Source organism: Branchiostoma floridae, chromosome 13 (assembly GCF_000003815.2).
Source record: "Branchiostoma floridae strain S238N-H82 chromosome 13, Bfl_VNyyK, whole genome shotgun sequence".
NCBI classification, from domain to species: Eukaryota; Metazoa; Chordata; class Leptocardii; order Amphioxiformes; family Branchiostomatidae; genus Branchiostoma; species Branchiostoma floridae.
Genome location: NC_049991.1, coordinates 5,301,822 through 5,321,887, shown reverse-complemented (window position 1 = coordinate 5,321,887; position 20,066 = coordinate 5,301,822). Strand labels below are relative to the sequence as shown.

At 39.8% G+C, this 20,066-nt stretch overlaps 5 protein-coding genes across 5 annotated transcripts in view; 1 reads left to right on the top strand and 4 right to left on the bottom strand.

Moving 5' to 3' along the window:
- Positions 1 to 166: 166 nt before the first annotated feature.
- On the top strand, positions 167 to 3,634 carry LOC118428389 (peptidyl-tRNA hydrolase ICT1, mitochondrial-like). Its single transcript, XM_035838431.1, has 6 exons — positions 167 to 389; positions 1,104 to 1,158; positions 1,471 to 1,530; positions 2,174 to 2,256; positions 2,795 to 2,964; positions 3,344 to 3,634. Exons 1-6 carry the CDS (start codon positions 237 to 239, stop codon positions 3,429 to 3,431), a joined length of 609 nt encoding a protein of 202 aa, XP_035694324.1. The 5' UTR covers positions 167 to 236; the 3' UTR covers positions 3,432 to 3,634.
- A 25-nt stretch (positions 3,635 to 3,659) lies between these two features.
- LOC118428386 (sushi, nidogen and EGF-like domain-containing protein 1) lies at positions 3,660 to 10,787 on the bottom strand. Its single transcript, XM_035838429.1, has 10 exons — positions 10,358 to 10,787; positions 10,004 to 10,096; positions 9,622 to 9,744; positions 9,035 to 9,166; positions 7,973 to 8,152; positions 7,128 to 7,355; positions 6,177 to 6,311; positions 5,780 to 5,893; positions 4,839 to 5,337; positions 3,660 to 4,341 (listed from the first exon to the last, which is right to left on the bottom strand). The coding sequence occupies exons 3-9, from the start codon at positions 9,674 to 9,676 to the stop codon at positions 5,216 to 5,218; spliced, it is 966 nt and encodes a 321-aa protein (XP_035694322.1). The 5' UTR covers positions 9,677 to 9,744; positions 10,004 to 10,096; positions 10,358 to 10,787; the 3' UTR covers positions 3,660 to 4,341; positions 4,839 to 5,215.
- LOC118429378 (glioma pathogenesis-related protein 1-like) lies at positions 10,415 to 13,905 on the bottom strand. The gene is made up of 6 exons (XM_035839858.1): positions 13,664 to 13,905; positions 12,655 to 12,757; positions 11,928 to 12,070; positions 11,623 to 11,711; positions 11,235 to 11,317; positions 10,415 to 10,440 (listed from the first exon to the last, which is right to left on the bottom strand). Exons 1-6 carry the CDS (start codon positions 13,817 to 13,819, stop codon positions 10,415 to 10,417), a joined length of 600 nt encoding a protein of 199 aa, XP_035695751.1. The 5' UTR covers positions 13,820 to 13,905.
- A 545-nt stretch (positions 13,906 to 14,450) lies between these two features.
- LOC118429132 (zygote arrest protein 1-like) lies at positions 14,451 to 17,127 on the bottom strand. The gene is made up of 3 exons (XM_035839537.1): positions 16,305 to 17,127; positions 15,895 to 16,059; positions 14,451 to 15,188 (listed from the first exon to the last, which is right to left on the bottom strand). Exons 1-3 carry the CDS (start codon positions 17,043 to 17,045, stop codon positions 14,940 to 14,942), a joined length of 1,155 nt encoding a protein of 384 aa, XP_035695430.1. The 5' UTR covers positions 17,046 to 17,127; the 3' UTR covers positions 14,451 to 14,939.
- Positions 17,128 to 17,985: 858 nt separating this feature from the next.
- LOC118429131 (aconitate hydratase, mitochondrial-like) overlaps positions 17,986 to 20,066 on the bottom strand; it is a gene marked incomplete in the record, with an annotated part of 14,217 nt that continues 12,136 nt past the window's right edge. The window contains 4 exon segments of the mRNA XM_035839536.1: positions 17,986 to 18,559; positions 18,729 to 18,850; positions 19,303 to 19,435; positions 20,027 to 20,052. Of these exon segments, the coding sequence (XP_035695429.1) occupies positions 18,425 to 18,559; positions 18,729 to 18,850; positions 19,303 to 19,435; positions 20,027 to 20,052 (416 nt within the window).

Sequence of the window (20,066 nt, the reverse complement as noted above, 5' to 3'; positions counted from 1 at the left end):
TTTCGAAAATCAGACTGTTGTACAAAACTTCTTTCTGACAAACGAATTTGCATTTATAATATTAACATATGTATAATCATATGTATAAACGATAACCGATTATAAGAAATTCTGAGTACATTTTCTTTTACTAACATGTTCATCATTGGAAGGCTGTGTGGTCTTTGCTGACAAGAAGGGTCAGAGGTCAGTGAAAGTGTCCTTGCCGTCTAGGTTTTTCCCTGCCCGGTTTGAAAATGCTCCGTAGAAGTTGTTGCGCCCTATTCAGACTACACCGTGGTTCTTGTCAGGTTCCTCATATATCTAGAAGTTCCACGTACAAGAGTGTGTACAGTTTGGACAGATTATACCCCGACAGCGACCCCACAAGTTTCCTGAAAGTTCCCGAGGTGAGCGCCCTCCCACCCAAACTACTGTAATTCCTGATTTTTTTCACTGTAATGTTATGTTCACTGTTTTCACGGTGACGACTGTAACGTGAACTTATCATTACCGATAAAAAATAATTCACAGACATTTTTCATGTGCACTTGCCTCGACAGTGAACATATAGTTCCGAGAACAAGTTCAATTTTCTCAGACCGTGAAAATTTGGTACCGTGAAGATAAAGTGATTTACAGTATATATTTTATATCAAGGAGCTCCTTGATTATATCATACAGCATACTGTGTTAGTAGTGCACTCACATGCATACAGCACCTAGTAGAGACCTTGTCTAGCGGAGTCATAGACGCCAAGCAAAGGCAACAAAAAGATAGTTTCCTAGGTAATCATAATTTGTCTAACAAGCAGTCAAACTCATCCTTTCAACCACTAAAAAATTTAAGGGGTGCCCATAATAGAAAACGTCCTTGATAAGATAAAACCCAAATTAAACCCAAATGTTCCGAAAAGTCCATAAATTATAATGGACTTCCAAGAATGAAAGAGTTATCTTTAATAATTGGGGTGATGTTTATCTGCATGTCTGTCTGTATTTTTTTATGATATTTTGTAGATGGATGGAGTTTTGGAAAAACAAAGCAGATATGAAATGCAAGGAAACTGTATGTAGTATCAAATGATACTATAGTATAATACCATGGCCTTCTCTTCCAATAGGGAGCTTACAGCACACGCAGTAACCCTGACAAGTTTGATGGGCACATCCCTGTAGGTGAGAAGTCTTCTAGTTTGTTTTAAGAGACTCCAAACATTTTGATTTGCATGTGACAGCTCTGTCAGTATCATATAATTTTGTGTATACAGGCATTTCATTGACGTCATACTAATTGTATACTGTACAGTGTATATTTTCTTTTCTTTCAAATTTGCATTCAAACAAACACTTGCAACGATGGATTGATATCTAATAATAACTAAAATGTACTGATATTTTATACTTATTGCTAGAAATAACAACTTGGCTGTGACTGTTTTTAATCAATGACAATGTGCATAACTATATGTTTTGTCTTATTGCTTTTAGACAAGTTAAAGATTTCATACAGCAAAAGTAGTGGAGCCGGGGGACAACATGTGAACAAAGGTAGTTTCATTTTCATTATTTGAAACTTATCACTTTATGATGTGCATTATACTTCATACACGCACACTTGTTTATTCTTTTAGAAAATATTTGTAACAGCTTTTTATCATTTGTATCAAATGGTCACAAAAGACATTGAAAGTTTGAAAGTTTTGCTAAATAGCAGTTACTTAAGCAACTAAGTAAATTATTTGAGTAAGGCCTAGGAAAAAAAATGTTGTGTTTCCTGTTTCCCTACCTTCCCTAGAAAAACCTGCCGACCCTAGACTTTTTTTTGGGTGGGCAGTAGAGTCACATAGCTTCCAGTTAGAATTTTTATTCAGCCTGCTTCCTATTGAAGTAAAAACAGTCTGCTTGTCCTATCTATTGTGCACAAAATCAAAGTTTGACATCGAAAGACAAGTGTCCTCATGCATTTCAGTTTCCTTTGTTCAACTGTATTGTAATATGTATCACTAGATTTTTGGCTAGCCTAAAAAAAATTACAAAAAAAAAAGATATCCCCTACCTACCGACCCTAATTTTTTCAGGACTGAAACAGGAAACACAACATTTTTTTTCCTAGGCCTAACTGCTTTTGGTATATCTTATTACCTGGATGTCTAATCTTCATTGACGAATCATTGAAAGTTTTGTTTTTCAGTGAACACAAAGGTGGACTTGAGATTCCATGTGGAGAGTGCTGATTGGCTGCCTGAAGATGTCAGACAGAAGCTTACAGATGTGGTACTGCCATATACTATCACTTGTTTCCAATTGAAAATCAAGACATTGTGACCATAACAATGCTTTCCAAGAAAACATGCAGACCAAAGTACTGTACAGCTTGAAATGTTTGCATGTGTTTCATTTTTTTTAGTCTTTGATGTGTACTTTATACCAGCGGTCTACGAATTCATGACATTGTAATAAAAATATGTCTCTTTGTAATATTGTATGACTTCTGGACTATGGAAAACATGAATTCAAAAGCCTCCTATTCCCTCCTATAGCACAATAAAAGCACCACAAAGGTAGATGTAGTACATGTACATTGTAATAGAAGTCTCTGTATAGAATATCAACAGTAAATCTCTCTCACTCACTATCCAGCTTATCGTCTTTTACCGTCAAGTGGGGGTTAGACTTACTTGCACGTAGACATGATACCAGTTTTCCAGCAGCCTCCATCTTTTAAGTTTGCTTCCAGGTATTGTGGTTTTATTAGTAACACATATCAACAACAGTACAGATGTGTCATACTGATAGATGTTTTGTGTTGCAGCAAAAGAGTCGCATCAATAAAGAAGGAGAGCTGATCATCAAGTCTGAGGTGAGTCGGTTCCAGATGAGGAACCTGGCCGACGCCCTGAAGAAGCTGAGGGAGATGATCGAGGAGGTCAACAAGAAACCCCAGGAACCCAGTAAGGAGGACAGAAACATGTGGAGACTAAGGTAGGAGTTAGAATTTTAGATTGCATTTAGTTGATATCATTTTTACGGGTAGTCGGTTACCATAGCAAAGTTCTGCCAACCCTATGCTTTTTGGGGTTGTCCACCAGCAAGTGACATAAAATTTTCAATCTGATATCAGAGTGATGAAAATGTTGTTTCGTTTTCCAACATTTTCCTCATTTCTGCAATAGAAAATAATGCTTGTACATCGTAACTTTATAAATCTGTAGAATACATTGAAAAATATGTTGATTTCTTCGAGTGTCAGTAGAAATGATTCCTTGGTCATCATTTATTGATATGTTATGTCAGATTTGTATCAGAAATTGGCATATCTGTTGATGTTTAATATTGTTTTTTTTGTGTGCTGTTGTTCCAGTGTAGAGAATGCCAACCGGGAGCGACTGAGGCAGAAAAAGATCAGACAACAGACGAAGCGTGACCGTGCCATTCCTGTAGACTTGTAGATACAATGTAGTCATTCTGTATTTGCATTTTTAAGTAAAAAGTGCATGTACTCATTATCGTCATCATCATGTACTCAACTACACTGTACTCATCTTCTTTGGTTTTCTCCAACAACAGTGCACATGCATGTATTTTGTGCATCTTACAAAATGATTGCACAAGTGTTAAGTCAAATCAGCCAAGGAAAAATTGATAGATTAAATTTATTATAAAATTCATTGTTGGTCTTTCATCTCTGATAATGTTCTTTTTTTTTTCTTCAAGATTACAGCTTAACATACCAGGTTACATAAGCATAGGCTTAACTTTTTTGATAGGTTTCCAGTTAACTGTATTACCTTTCAAATTGTCAGAAGGTTATGTTTTTGGTTAAGGTTTGTGTCTGTCATAGACTGGGTACCACCTGATTATGACCAGGGATCCTCACACTCAATTTGTGGCTGTTTCAAACTGTTCTTATCATACAGTTAATGGGAGGCATTTTCTAGATTCATACTGAATGATCACATCAGATTTCTGTGCAACTGTTTTATTGAATGAAGCCTGAACAACAAAATAGAAGGAAAGTATGTGGAAATCTCTGTTCGTCATATGTGTGTAAAGAACAAGACAGTCGTGTAGAATGATCTGGTTTACACCCACATGTACAACTCATTGAGAAAGTTACTATATTTTGATTTAATCATTCTATCTTCTACCAAAATCTGTCCGTAAGCATGGTAGCGATTAGCTGGATCATAGTTTGAGAGCTTTAGGACAAACAAACAAGATCAATCCTGATGCCACGTTGTTAGTCGGCCCAGCAAGAGAACGATCCACCATCGTCGACCTCCCTGCAGTGCATGCCTTCTGGACAGGAGGCGCTGCTGCATCCATAGTGTCCCAGTACACGGAGCATTGGTGGTGGAGCTATAGGGGCATAAGATAAAGTACAAAATGTATTTTCATAGTACAATGCTAAACTAAATGCGCCCAGTGATATTCAAAGATATTATTGTATGTGGAATCATGGAAAGCCCACATTGAAAGATAATGTATATCTTGAACTGGAATCAAACGTGTAATCGCTGTTAACGCAATAAGTGGCTTCCACACGTTCGTTAAACTGGTGAAATGGCAGAGTGGGTAGAGTGTTCGCCTTGCATTTGATAGGTCGTGAGTTCGATTCCCGGATGTGTGGTACCAAAGACTTTAAAAATGGTACATGCTTCTTTCTCTGCTTAGCACTCAGCATAATGAGGAAGAGTATGGGAGTTAAACACTCAACACTACCAGTGGACTAGCCCCCTGCTGTAGTGGCTTCACAAATGTGTGGCCCAAGGGCTGCAGAAATGGAGATGGGAGCCACCCCTAAGCACCTGTTACAGAATCTGATATACAGACAACTTTAACTTGTTTGTTCTTACCCAGACATGTGAAGTGGGTGCCAGCATCCTGACAGGTCCAGTGGAATGGGCAGGTCACCAGAGAACACCAGTCTAGGTCTTGCATTGGAACCAAAAACATGAAGTTATTCAGGCGAAGACAAGTCTTCTCAATTTATTTTTCATCAGCAGATATCTGGGCTCCTCACACTTGCTGCCCCAGTTAGTAATCAGATGGTACCCAGTCTATAGCATGTGCTTACACAGTCTCTCCCTGGCTGGGGTTAATGACCCCCTCTGAGACCTTCTGTAGGTGGCTGCAACTGTAGGGTTGGCCACTACGAGTGCAATTTTGTCAGGCTGGTACCTAGGCTAGTCTGATTTCTAGTAATCAAATACAGAAAAATGAAAACACAGTGTCACACACCTGTTTCGCAGTTGTCTCCGGTGTACCCTGACTGACAGTGGCACACGTACGAGTTGATGCGGTCATGGCAGGTGCCGCCATGTTGGCAAGGGTTTGAGTCACACTCGTCAACATCTGTTTAGTGATGGAAAACTCCATTTTATTACAGTTATAAATCATCCAAACTTTTGCATCATGAAAAGTGTCATTTTATGAATGATGGAAATTGAACCTAATGATAAGCACAATTGCAAAATATGTCTAGAATTAACAAAATGAGATCAATGCGCAACTGAGTTGATGAAGTCTGTAAGTTTTTCTAAGACACCCATTTGCGTATGCAGTGCTCTTAACGTGCAGACTAAGTTTTAGCAATGCCTCTTTGTCCTCGTTTTGGTGCAAGCTCACGTGCATTCTCGTCAGACTGTGATCTCTTAGTAGTAGATTTCAAAATGGTGCTTGCAATTGGTAACGGGTCTATTATTAGAACTTTGACAAGAAACTTTCTATATGTTCCTTTCCTTCGAAACTGTTAAATAGACATTATTTGAAACAAAAACTTCAATAAGAAACTTACAGATTTCGCAAAACATCCCGTCGAATCCATCCGGACAGTCACAGATGGATGCACCAAAACAGGAGGTGCAGTTTCCGCCGTTCTGACAGTCATTCGGTTCGCAAGGTTTGGACTCTGCAAAAATTATGAAAACAACTTCTAGCTAATGTTCGTAACTTACGTGTTACATGTACATGTACTAGTATTGTTACAAGTATAATCATGTCCTTTAGGTTTACAAAGACATCTTTAGAGCGCATAATAAACTATACCTAAATGTGCTTGTTTTTCAAGAAACCAACATTATTGTATGCACTGACTGTAATGTACATTTCTGTTGTAAACAAGAAATCTCAGACTATACTTCGATACCGGAAAGTTGTCATATTGGTATAATATTTCTTCAGAAAATGGTTACCAGACTCGCAGACGTAGTTGTGGTATTCCATGCATGACACGGTATTGGTAAGATAGTCGCTGGAGCTTTGTGAGCTGTCCATGAAAACACACATGTCACAGGGGCTTGGACGCTGGCTTGTTGATTGGAAGGGAGCTAGAATAAAAATGCAGATATTTAGACACTGAAAAGTGCCACATTGATTTGAATCCTGTATATGGATGACATCCTCTGGGATCTTATAAAAAGCCTTCTATAAAAAGTCTTCATTATGACATCTAATTATAAGTGGTCATGGATGTTAAGTCAGGGAATGTTAAAGAAGTGACCAATGACAAAGTGCATCAGGGGTGCCGAAGCATTTGCACGACCCTATTCGTACGAACATTATTTAATACACACGAATCACTATGTGAAAATGCACGAACCTTATGAAAACATTTCATTTATTTATTTAGCCAGGTGTGCTCACTCAGGGCGGGCGCCCTGATTTTCAGGAGACCCTGGTGCATCAAACTTCACTCTGACATAAATAGCATATACATGGTCACAAAATAACAACAATGCATGATACAACATAAGTTCTTAACTATGGGAACCACGCAAATCATGATGCGAAAACGTACGTACTTTATGTGATTCACTATGTGACACAGACGAATCTTGTCAATTGAAATTTGCACAAACCTTATGCGAAACCAGTCGACCAGCGCCGGGTCATGTGACATCACGTCATTCGCAAAGGTTTGTACGTTTTCGCAAAGTGATTCGTGTGATTTTCATAAGGTTCGTGCGTTTTCGCATAGCGATCCATGCGTATCACATAATACATGTATTCGTACGAATCTCATATAGGGTTCGTGCAAATGCTTTTTTTTAAACGGTCAAAAATTGATGCGCACGCTGATGTCATCCGTATAATATGTCCCCATATATAATACAGATTATACTTTGAATGAGGTATATGCAAACCTGGGGCAGTCGACCCATCACTGTACGTCAGGGTATACAGCGGTTGCAGTTTCTGCCCGAGCCAGTAGGTGGCGTTAGTGGTAGCTGCGATGCCGTCGGCGATAATGTTTTGTTGGTGCTCGTTCTTCACGTCTACCAGGTGGCCGTTCATGGTACTGCAGGCCCGCTGGGCGTCAGGGTGGGAGACAGCGTCTGAAGAGAAGAGATAGCATCCTCCGGGAAAGGACACTTGGGATGCGGAGAAAGTTGAAGACATTAACCACTCCCTATGAATAATCTAGTAGGTAGCATTAAAAAACTCTATCATACCAATATTCACACTCGTCTTAGGTGTCTTTCTCGGATAAAAATGATCGTAACCTAACTTCGGCTATTTTATTTTTAATGACGTCCTCTGGAAATAAAGGACAATCAGCCGCTGTTCTCACTGACTGCCCTTTATTTCCAGAGGACGACATGACAGCCACACCTTTCTTTGTCGATACGAGTATGGCCCTTCCCGGAGTGAGTGGATCAAACAAATAAGTCCAGCAAAAAAAAAAAAGACAGTGCCCAAGTCCTTAACTTACACCTACTCTGCAAGGAGGCGGGTGAGGGGCAGAAGATCCAACCAAGTCTCGACACAGTTCTCGCAACTCAGGCTCGCGAGAACTGGGTCACTTTGATCAAGATGGACTGATAGCCGGCATCGAAAATTTGGAGGTACGTGTGTTTACCTTTAAAGAGAAGTCACAGCCTGATGAAAATTTGATTAACTGTGTACATACGTGACTAATGAATCTCTTCAACGAAAAAAAGAAAGAAACCATTAAGATATAGAGGCTATAGTCAAGGACGCACTGTACCTATTTCGCAATGCCTTCCTCCTATACCTTCCGGACAAACACAGGCATCGGTCTGGTTCAGATGTACATGTTCCCCTCCGAAATAGCAGATGTCGCTCTCATACGCCATCGTGGTTGGAAAGCTTGTGGGCATCTCAACTGGGCGTGTGGGCATCTCAACTGGGCTTGTGGTCATCTCAACTACAGGGAAAGGTTATAAGATGAAGTCAGTACATAGGGTTTATGAGAAAATGACACTCGATAGGGTCCAACACAGCCAGGGATGCTTATCATGTTGTTAAAGCTCCACTATGGAACATTTTTGTCCCCAAAATTGAATACATTCTCGAGAACAAAGCATTTATGTGTATGACATAAACAACCACTTTTCAGTATATTTGCATCATTATTTCGTACTTCCGTTGTCTGGGAGCTGTTCATGCACTCTTGCAAAAAAACAACATCCGGAAGCGCTCTTTTACCCCAAACACCGCACTTCTTTCGCTTTTTAGCCAAGTTATGATTTGCAATCAATGTAATTTCGCAGCATGAGAAACGTTTTAGTCACTTTTTACCGTGCACTATATATATAGCTAGCTATACAAATGTAGCTGAACTTTATTCAGGTCGCAAAAAGAACTGAGAGTATGCACCTGCAGCTTACGCTTCAGACAGCGGTTAGGCTCCGGCTGTTTTTTTAACGTTTTTAGTCGTTTTTATCGGGCTTTCTATTGTCATGTTTCTTGAAGTCCGCCACCCAAACAAGTTAGGTTTTGACATTTCTAATAAGATACAATACAAAATAGAAAGCCTGATAAAAACGTCTAACCTCTGCTTGGAGAGTACCTGCTGCTGTCAATCGCGGTTTTTTGTAACCGACCGTATTGTTACGTAAACTGATGAAAGTATCAAGAACAAACATATCGAGACTGAAGACATATTAGCACTTATTACGTAACACCTGCAAAAGAAATGAGTAAAAGAATCCATACTTGTTATGCAAATATATACATACAATATGGGCTGGGACTAAAAGAAAAAGCAGCCGAATTATGATTTTGAGTCTTAGTGAAACAGCCTTACCGTCACCAATACAATCTTTTCCGGATAACCCGGCCGGACAAACACATTGGCAGGTTGTTTCATCGAGGTAGCCTCCATTGTAACATATCTGTCCAGCACAGCAAGCATTCGGGTCACCTGGAGTTGCAAACTCTGGGAAATGAAGCAAAAAATGTAAGCTTGAAATATCGATTTTTTAAATCGGTATATATGTTCTTAATGATGAAATATTGTTGCGAGACAGTAGATCTAGTCAACGGTAAATGTGTCGATGAATATGGATGTCGTACTCTTGAATCTACACAAGTTCTATATAAATTCATTTATAGATTTGATCGTCTGAAGAATTATTTCGTATACATGTAGTATGTAAATCTGACATAGTCTTAGTTCCTACATTAGAGTAACAATGGGGCAGTCTTTCAGCTATATCAATTACTATACTTCAATCTTGTTTTATATTCAGTTGACACCAGTCGATACGCTAACTTCGACGATTCCATTCAATGTTGCCATCGATTCCAAAAACATAAAGGTACGAAAAGAATAGCCAAATGCATAATTTTGTACGACTACGATACTTAATGGTAATCAATGCGAGTTCTTACCACAATGTCCACACATTTCCCTGCAGTAGTCGTTCACAACATCAAATCCATCCATGGTGCAGTATGCTGGAACCGGCCATCCGGGGTTCGCGCCACAGTAGGCATGGTTGTTTCCACATGGTACTATGTACAAAATAGGTAATCACAACGTCAGAATTAACAGTGTTCCATTCACTCAATAGGGATCAATGCTACAAATTCAAGATCCTTACAATATACACAGATGATTACCAACTTCAAACATTGGACCTTAAAAGTAGTGCTTTTTGAATATTTCAGCAAATGTTCCGAACGTCAGAATTTACCATTTGCCTTTGCAAGGACGTTAGTCCTTGGTCTTTGAAATCATGCAAATTTTTATACCAGGTGAAAATGCATATACCTGAACAGTCGGGACTATCCCAGCCATCTTTGCAGGTACACGTGCAGGTAGTCCTGTCGAGCTCTCCGCAGTTCTTGCAATCTAGTGGACAATCTTCAAAGAGAATCCTCAACATTACTTCATCTGTAGTATTGCACATAGATTCCTAGCTAAGCTGTTCTTTAAAGTTTGGCCTTGTAGCTTGTATTACTCATATACGCATACTTGCCATGCCTTGTTGACATTTTAAGTTAGAATGCGCACAATATCAAAAAGCAAAATAATGATATATAAACTGAAGGGCGTTGCCGACTATAACGTCACAGGAACGATTTGTTGAAGTCTCAGGTTGGTTATCTTATACCACAAACTTACCACAATTTTGTCCAGGGCACTTAACTGTGAACAAACAAAGAATACTTTAAGTTCGAATTAAGACACATCTGTGTTGGTACAATCTGGACAAGAAATGGAAAACAGTCACCATGAATTTTCAGCCAAACGTCATCAGATGATCTTCATCAGTAAACAAGTTATCTGATGAAAGTCGACGAGATCAACTTGAAATTCGCTGTGAGTGTTTTACCTGTGTTAAAAAAATCTTAAAACTATTCAACGATACTTTAAGATGTTCATAGGTGCTCTAGGTCGTTTCAAAACATGAATTTAACAAATGCTAGATGACGTGTCAGTCATGAACATGAAATACTTTGACATTCGTAATTTTGTTCTCCAAGGAATTAACATTTTTTAAGATCCTATGATAAGTTTTTCTTTGAATCAATATTCCTGAATTCGAAGCTCTAGTGTTACCATGTGAATTATGGTGAAGTTGGTAGGTAAATGTCTAACTTTAAGCTTGAGTTTAGAAATTATATAATTATCACTGCAAGAAAAACGGCATTAACCAATAGTAATAGATACCTGGGACTGGTTGTTTTCGGCTTTAGCTGATTGAAGAAACATCGCTATCGATAGGGCAACCATTACTAATGGTTGCCCTATCGATAGCGATGTTTCTACCAGACGTTTATCTGAATAACTTGGACACAGGATCTCAAAATAGCTATATATTGTGAGATTCAATCTAAAAATAGCACATACAGTTAGAGATGGAGAGCTCACACTACAATAAAAGTGGGGTTTACCATACTTTTATCGTCTAAAGTAAGCTACCAGCTGCGCAATAATAACTTTACTCAGTATGATATCATCACTGATAAATCCCAATATCTGTGCAGTGTATGCTTACCACACAGTCCCCCGTCACACCACCCCTCCTTGCTGGGGCACTGGGAGCAGGGAGGGCCCTCTAGGTACGGTGGGATGTATCCTCTACAGTAACGGTATCATCGAAAGAAATTCTAGTCCAAATGACGACGACGTACATGTACGTTAATTTGGAATTTAAGAAACCGCAATTATTGTTTTATTCATCTCACCATAGGGCGAAGGTCACTAGTATTACACGCATACTCCCAGGGTCTATTTTGAATTGGAAGGAATGGTATCTTTGGGTAAAATATTATGTCAAAACAATATGTTGGTCCTTTTCATTTTGGTCTGGAAAGACCTATTAAATGCACCAACAGTATTTACATGTAGTACTTAATCATTAACTACAGAAAAAAAGCGCTTACTTAGGACCATAGTTGCACACTACGACAGCATGTCCGTTGGGGCAATGGTAGTATCCGCACCCGACATCAGTTGCTCTGGCCGAAACAACCTATAGGGCCGACAAGAGGCAACACCAGAATTGCATAACATTTTTAGCTTAAACAAATACTATTGAATATGACTTCAACAGCAAAAATGTATAAAAAATACATAATCTAAAGAAAACAAAAATGGTTTATGCAAGAAAGAAAGCCGAAGCTTCATTTACCACTATTGACGTTGGTTTCAAGGCAAATGGACTTTTCTCGCTCTGAGCCGTGCTTACCTGGGTGTAATGCGTGCACATCCAGCCAGGTGGCGGATAACACCTGGTCTGCTCCCAGTTGTAAAAGTCTATCTCGTCGTACCAGCTCTGGATCACTTCGGTCAAGTTGATGCGTTGCAAGGAACTGAGCCAAATATTTTGTCCTAAACAGGTAAATGCGATTTAAAAAAGGACATAAACCCCCTTCCCTCTTTATCCACTTGCAAAGAATTAGGGATTCTCGTGTAGCATCTATAAAAGAACCACAAAAAACATAGTACAATTTCTCGGGATATTCCTCTAAAAGTTAATGCCCCTTAGTGCAAAGTAGCCTGGGTACAATCATCCGTAATGACCGCGCATGCAAGTGAAATGAATGAGCCAGCTGCAGCGGTCACTACGGAGTGGTACTCAGGCTATTACGTGCAGAGTATGTACTTGAGACTTTGCTTGAAAATCCGTCTATATATCTACACAACGACATATAAAGCACAGATCGTAATGTTGCTGGTACGTGCGGCAGCTTAATCCATCTATTATAAATGTCGTCTTTACAAACATCACGTTTAGACCACAAGGACTGTGGTGCTGCCACGTTACCAAGTGCTGTAAAATGAATTCACGGAAGTGCACACACAGATCATCACAGCTGAACGTCTGAAAACTTTGAAATCCAGCGTTGAAACATTAAAACTTTATGAGGAAAAAGGCAGTAAGAAAAGATACTAGTAAATGAAATGACACCTACCTACGGATGAAAATGTTACGTTGGGACGTGCGGGAAAGCCCCTCTCGATTGTACAATTTAGCGCCCACTCCTGAGCCTGGTCTGCTAACTCGTCATTCCAAACCTACACACATGTATGGGTAAACATGTCAGAAAATGCAGTACACTCTACTGTAATGGTGATTGATTTGTCAACGGATATAAACACGGAGGTCAATGCCTTCGTTTTCACGGAGGTAAAAAAAGTCTCCAATTGCCTGAAACTGCCTGACGACAAATGTGGCCAAAGCTTGGCAATCATTTCACTCTGTCTTCTCCTCACCTCTAAACACGGCTTATGTCTGAAAGATAATACTAGTACTGTTTACTCTTTGGAATGATCGAATGGCTACAATTAATGCAAGGATTTTTTTCAGGAAGCTCGTAAGGTTCCGCGATTTTTTCCCAGTTTATAAAAAAAGTCTCAAAAGAAGTATCTAAAACCCATACATGCACTTTGCCTCGGACAAAACTATCGTCGTGGTGGGCATAAATTGATAGACAGGCGTAGTTATTACTTCACTTCTTTGTAATTTTTATGTAATACACTACTCTGCAAAATCTTCACAGCGTCTAACTTATAAGTAAGTAAGTAACTAATAAGTAACAAGCTTGATTAAAGATAGATTAAATATAGATACTACCAAAATGGACAAAGTTTACAGATAAAGCAAATGCAAAGGAGACAGGTTGCATGTGTTCACTAACCAGCTGCTGTCGCGCTCAGCGACTGCGAAGTTATACTGGTAACAGAGGTACAAAAATAATGAACAGTGTAATGTATCTAGCTGGAGAAACAAAACCTCCCATGTCATCTTGTGCAGGGCTATCTGACTTTGGCATAATACAGAGAAACCAGACCTAGCATGCAAAACATGGCCCAGGAGAATACTACCATCACTATTCATCTTTCATTCTCATCATTCCAAGTACGTAATGGCACGTCCTTGGTAATGGAATGGTCGTTTGGAATAGTACTCGTGTTACTTACCAGTGGGAGCATGTTTGCCGGAGTTGGAGTTGTAGTCCTGCGAAGAAAGTTGTGGTGCCTCAATATTTCTTCCCTCTCCGCAGCAGTTACATTGGTCGCAGCCTCTGTCCAACTCAGGGCAAGCCACGAGCAGACAAAAAACAGCACAACCTTCATCTTTACTTTCCTTACAATCCTATGATCTTCACCAGAGAATGTATGTATGGTTGTCAGCGGTTTGGAGTTGTTTGACAGAGTGACGTACCATAAGGTTTGCAAGCATAACAGCAACCCTACGCCGCACGATTCGTGAGATGATTATTTGCTAACCAAACAATGAAATACCATAGAGGCATGAACGTTACTACTGCATATATATAGTCAACTGACAATGGTAAATGTTTAAACAGATTAGCATAGAATCTTCAAAAGATAATCTTGTGTTGAAAATAAAAAGAATATGTTTTAGATTACAGGTATCACAAGAAAACATGCACTTTTATAATGCGAAAACCAAACAGTGAATTTTCACAGGCTTCATTGTGCCTTTCAAGATTTGAAAAAGAACGTTTCCAAAAGGGATTGCTGAATTTTGAAGGCACAGGCGAACCACTGTTCTGAATAAAAAGAACACATTTATTAGTTAGGTGGGGATGGATATGAGGTAGATGTTAAGCTGTTGGAATTATAAAAAAATCCAATTTCTTTTTTTCATATTCTGTTAGTCGTTTACGGAGGTGTACGTTCTGTGAGATCTTTTCTGTTTTGTTTGTTTTTCATACATGACGACAAAATTAGAGTCATTAATATGAAGATCTTGCATCATTTATTAATCAATGTCCCAAAAAATACATGATTAGACATAGATGACTTGCTTAAAGTGCAATATGGTAGTTCATAACAGCATTTTTCGTCAACTTCATATAAATCCATAGAAATAAAATAAAATAAAACTAATCAAGAATACTAAATAAATCGTATTTCTTGCCAAAACATTTATCGCAATAGTTACTTATCTTGTCATATAAATCATAATCTATATTCTCATCATTTTCATTCTTGAGACATTGGAGTAATAGAAAATTCAGTTCTCAAGCGTGTAAGAACGAAAGAGAGAAAACAACAAAATCTGTCGATGGACAGTTGTAATGTGGCCTCATTGAATCAAAATATCAAGAACACAATCATTGGTTTTCGTTTTGAGTGCAAAATAATAATTCTATCACGCATCGTTCTTCGCATCAATTCATATTACATTGAATATCAAATGCTTAGAATTTCCGAGGAGGTCGTTTCTTTAGACTTGGTACTTAAAGCTGGGAATAGCATTACAAGGGATAGGTTTGTCTCGGCAACGATGGCAAAGCTCCCGGCGATGCAGCTTCCTTGAGTTGAGCTCGCCGGGGTTGTACTGCATGCTCATGTCCGCACGGGGGCGTTGTGGACACTTGCAGGGAGACTCTCGGCACCGACCACAGTAGAGACCCTCCACAAAGTACGGGTTGATGGCGTTCTGGCATAGGCGGCAATCCTGCTTGAAATATACCTGCGCATATGGGGACATTTTTATTTAGACCATCAGATATATCTTAAATAAATAATGGCCATTGGCCTTATACCACAATACATGATACTTTGAAGAATTTATCACATGTCATTATGAATCTTCGTATAAAACTTTTTGTGTAAAGTGAATTACGTAATCAGAATATTTCAGACATACAGCCAATAAGTAATATTCGTCTTCAATATTAGCTCTGGACAAAATGGACAAACCCTCTGGTCGATAGTCTTTAAATCTCCCGGTTTCTATTCACAAGGGATGTTGCTGCGAATGACCATGGGTAGTTGAAACCGCGAACTGGCTTATTACATGTTATAGACAATGAAATCACGCAGTTTGGTGGACTAACAAGCCCTCTCAAAGAGATCAGAACCCATGTGCGGCAACAGGAATTCTAGCGAATGTGTAAACAGTAGTAAAGGACCCGAAAAAGAAAACAGTTCTTGTCTCGACCATTGTTTCAATTTACAGGACAACGTCCAGACGGGTTTAGTTTTCTTTTTCGGGGCCTTTACCTTTGACATATTACCTAGAATTCCTGTCGCCGCACATGCGTTCTGATCTCTGTAATGGGGCTTATTTGGAGACATTCACCTTAAAAGGATATCGCCGCGCTTGCATGTAGTTGAAACCACGAATTGCCTTATTAATTGCTACAGAAAATAAAATTGATCTACTTTATACTTACCTTGTCCGTCCCTGACACACACCACACGTAAGCGCTCTCCCAGCGCCAGTCACAGTTATGGCAGTGGAAGTATCCGTACTTCTGCTCAAAGAACAGGCGTTTCCGCTCCTTACGCAACTTCTTCTTATCAGCGGTAGCGTCTTCGTCTTGGCTGGTACAGTCTTCCTATCGACAAAATAATGTATTGGAAAACAGATACTATTTGTTCCACCTTCCTGACCACATTTATTTTAAAATGGAGTTAAGAACCCCTTTTTCCCATGCTCGCATCAGTTTGGGGTGCCTAGTTGATGCTATCGAAACAATCAAATCGATATCAGTATGGCCAGAGCGCACCATTGACATTGACAGCTATGTGTATGTGTACATGTTATGTCGTGTATGTGTATTATTTTGTTAATATAACTTACCCTATGTTCTGTGGATCCAGTGGAGGACTCTGAGAACAAGCGGCGCCCAGACCTCTCAATTGGTGCGGTGTCCCCAGGAACCCCCTTCACGTCCTCTGGTGATGCCGTGGGCGTCTCTTCTCTCTTTGCCTCTTCTTCTTTCACCTCCGTTTCTTTATGTTCTTCGATATCTTTGACGATCTCTTCTCCGTTCTTCTGCTTCGACCGACGAGTGCGTGTTCGCTGGGGTTTAGGCATCAAGCGCTCATCCTCATTCGAGACTGCAGTTTCGGGTGGGTGGTCAGTAGATGGCGCTTTTGATTCCGTCACGTTTCCATCATCATGGCCCGTTGTCGTTCCAAACTGATCCGTTCCAGACTCGCTGGCGACAGAATAAGTCTCATCAAAGGGCACGGTTTCGTAGGTTTCGTCAAAAGGCGCACTGGGGTCGGCTTTTTTCTTACGGCGGCGGCGGGCTTGAGTCTGCTCGGTGGGTTCATTTTCGGGATGCGGGGCGGCCACGTTGCGCCGTCTGCGGCGGCGACGTCGACCACCTCCGCGTCCAGGCGTCGTCTCCTCCCGTGCCTCTGGCTCGGAGCATTCTTGCACGGGAGAAAGCGCAGATACCCTCAGAGTCGGTCGCTGGGGATTCTTGTATCTTGTCCCCCAGAGCACAGCCGACTTGGATGCACGCGGCGGCCAATGGTCCGGAGTTTGCACCCCCTTTTCTGGTAAGGGGTACTGCGTGCCTTTCTCCGGCATGGCGTCTTCTACGACAGTCCAGAATGCACGTGTGGCTTTAGCAGACCGACCCTGCCTATCACAATTGAGAGAATGACAATAGTGATATAACCAATGAGAGAGGGGCTGCATGTCCGTCAAACATTTGCATTTTTGTTTCTAATTTGCATTTCTACGTTTTGATTGAGGTCTGCAGGGCTGAGGGAACGTCCGTTCCAAAACTTCACCTGTGGTTTCAACGTGCCAGTTTATTGGTTAGAACACAGCCAACAGGTGATGTGAAATCTTATCAGATTTCGTAGTAACCAATCACAGCCCTGTTTGATAAAAACGTTGGTGTTGAAGACCAAATAAGGAGCAATGGTCGGGGGCAGACAGAGGGAGCCTTACAAATAAAACATAGTAACAGGTATCCTACCGTCTGTATTAATATGTGACTGATGAACAGGTACAATTCCAAGTTCAACGCAACCATTTTTTTTTTCAAAAACTTTATTCTTCGATTCTTTATCATCACATTGTAACATGTTTGTAAAGAACTGTGTAATGGAAATAATCTTTCTTAAGATCATTTCGCGTATCAGCCACAACAATAGTAATACTTTATGCTATATATTTGTGGAGATGAACATGTATGACGTTTAATGCTAAGGAAATCAAATCATTTATATCAAATTTCATGGCATTTAGTTAATTTTCAAGATGTGTTAAAACTTGACTGAGGAATTGGACTCTTTCCCCTTGTTGAGAAAAGTCTGTTACCAGCACTGTTGTTTACTTGCATTGTTTGTTGAAGAAACTTTCAAAGCAAACACTGATATTTAGAAGTTTTATGTCCGACAGTTGGACAATACTTAACCTTCCTTACATAATAAAGCATTATCGTCACTGCTGCCATTTAAAGCAGAGAAGTATAATCTGGACTTAAACACTTACATTATGTAAAATCAAAAACAGAAAATCAAAGATAAACGTCTCTTTCGGTGATATAATCAAACTGCATTAAACAGGCTAGGTACGATAACTGTATATGTTGGCATGTGTTTTAATCAGCTTTCGAATGTACACATAGAAGAAGGCTTTATTGTAGTATTGTACACTTAGCCGCCAATCCAAAGTTAAGGCCACAAATCACAGCACTATACAGCACTAGAAGCAATGGCAAACAGAGTACAATGTTTATCTAAAGATCACACAGTCAGAATTGTATATATTCATACACATTCAATTCATCTTTACACAAGTTTACTATTTTGTACTGTTGGCTTCGAGGTTATGGACTTGAAGTGATATTTCATTCAGATTCTCAGCAAAACGATTCTCTGGAAAACAATTATAAAACAAATCTGCATTTTTTGTAACGGGACTTTTTAAAATGTTCTATTTTATGTTGGATTTTCCTAGGCCTGTAGTTCTTTCATCCTGTTGAGCGCGCTGCCAGCTTTGAACCACTCGATCTGTCCCTCGTTGAAGGTGTGATTGAGCATGATCGAATCCTGACTTCCGTCTGCGTGCTTCAGAATGCACTCCACTTGCTGAAAGGGTGCGAAAACAGAAACGAATTACGATAAACCTAAACTGAATTACGATACACATAGGGGGCATACAAAATGCACTGCAATAAATCTTTTGAAATCACTTCTATGGAAAAAAAAAATTCAAATTCCATCTTAGATTTTGGAGGTAAGATTGAAATCTATTTACCGATCCCGGCGCCAAGTTGTTGAGCCCCACTAGAGAGATTCTGTCACTTGGTTGGACCTTGTCGTAGTCGGCGGGGTTGGCAAATGTAAGTGGAAGCATGCCTTGCTTCTTGAGGTTGGTTTCTGTGGAAAGAAGGTAGTAATACAAAATGTAACTGTACTATATTTGCGACCTATAAAAGTTATGGTTCTTAACACCAACACTATACATACACGCAGTGTTCTAGCCAGCCTGAATGTTTATTCCATCCCCTGGATTTTGAATTTTAAAATCCTGTCGTGTTGAAAGGGTAATGATCCTAGGGGGTCCGGGGGCATGCTCACCCTAGAAAATGCTGAAATCTAGACCCTCTGAAATGATAATTCCTGCATTTTGAGGAGTAAGTTTTGCTGGTAGACTCTGCTTGGTTCAATGGCATCATTTTTAATATCTTTACTTGCCAATTTTTGTCCATCATACAGGGTGGAAGGGGCAAAATTTGTGTCTGTCACCAACAGCAAAATGCTGGCTAGAACCCTGCATACACGTATTTCAATGTCTTCGATTGCGAGTTGACGTATTGGCGTAGACATACCGTGAATACGAGCAAAGCTCTTGACGATTATGGCGCGACCTCCGAGGTGTCTGGGTTCCAGCGCGGCGTGCTCTCTGCTGCTACCCTCGCCGTAGTTCTCATCTCCGACTACAACCCACTTCAGGCCATGTGCCTACAACAAAAACAAACAAGCTCACCTTTAATATAAGATTGAAAATAGAAGTGACAATACTGGATTACTGCGTCATATTCATATTAATGTTTATCCATGAACGTCACGGTTGGCATTATGAACTAGCAGAATCGTCAACATCCAAGACAGAGTTTCAAGTGAAAGAGATTGAGATAAGAATGATAGATATTTGTCAGGGAGGTCTCCAATTTATATATCCTAAACTTCAAGTCAATCCATCAATTTTGACTGTATCTATATACTCCGATCGGGATCTTTACTGGAAGAATCAGTGACCAGAGCCTCTGTTGACAACCTAACCTTGTTGGATATAATGTAGTATGATAAGATTATTTTTCAAAAACTCAACATACGATTGCTGCCTATAAAAGCTGGTTCACTGTTTTAACTGCATATGCACAAGGTCAAAGGTGAAGACCCCTAACTTGCAAACAGTTCTTGTCTAGACCATGCTTACTACATGAGCAAGTATGATTGTTAATGTCAGTGGCCTTCAACTGTGACACATTAATCATAATATATGGCACAGTGTATGCATGTGAAGGTGACATGAATGCTTATATGTGTTACCTTGTAGTGTCTAGCAGCATCAGGGACTGCCCCCCAGTTC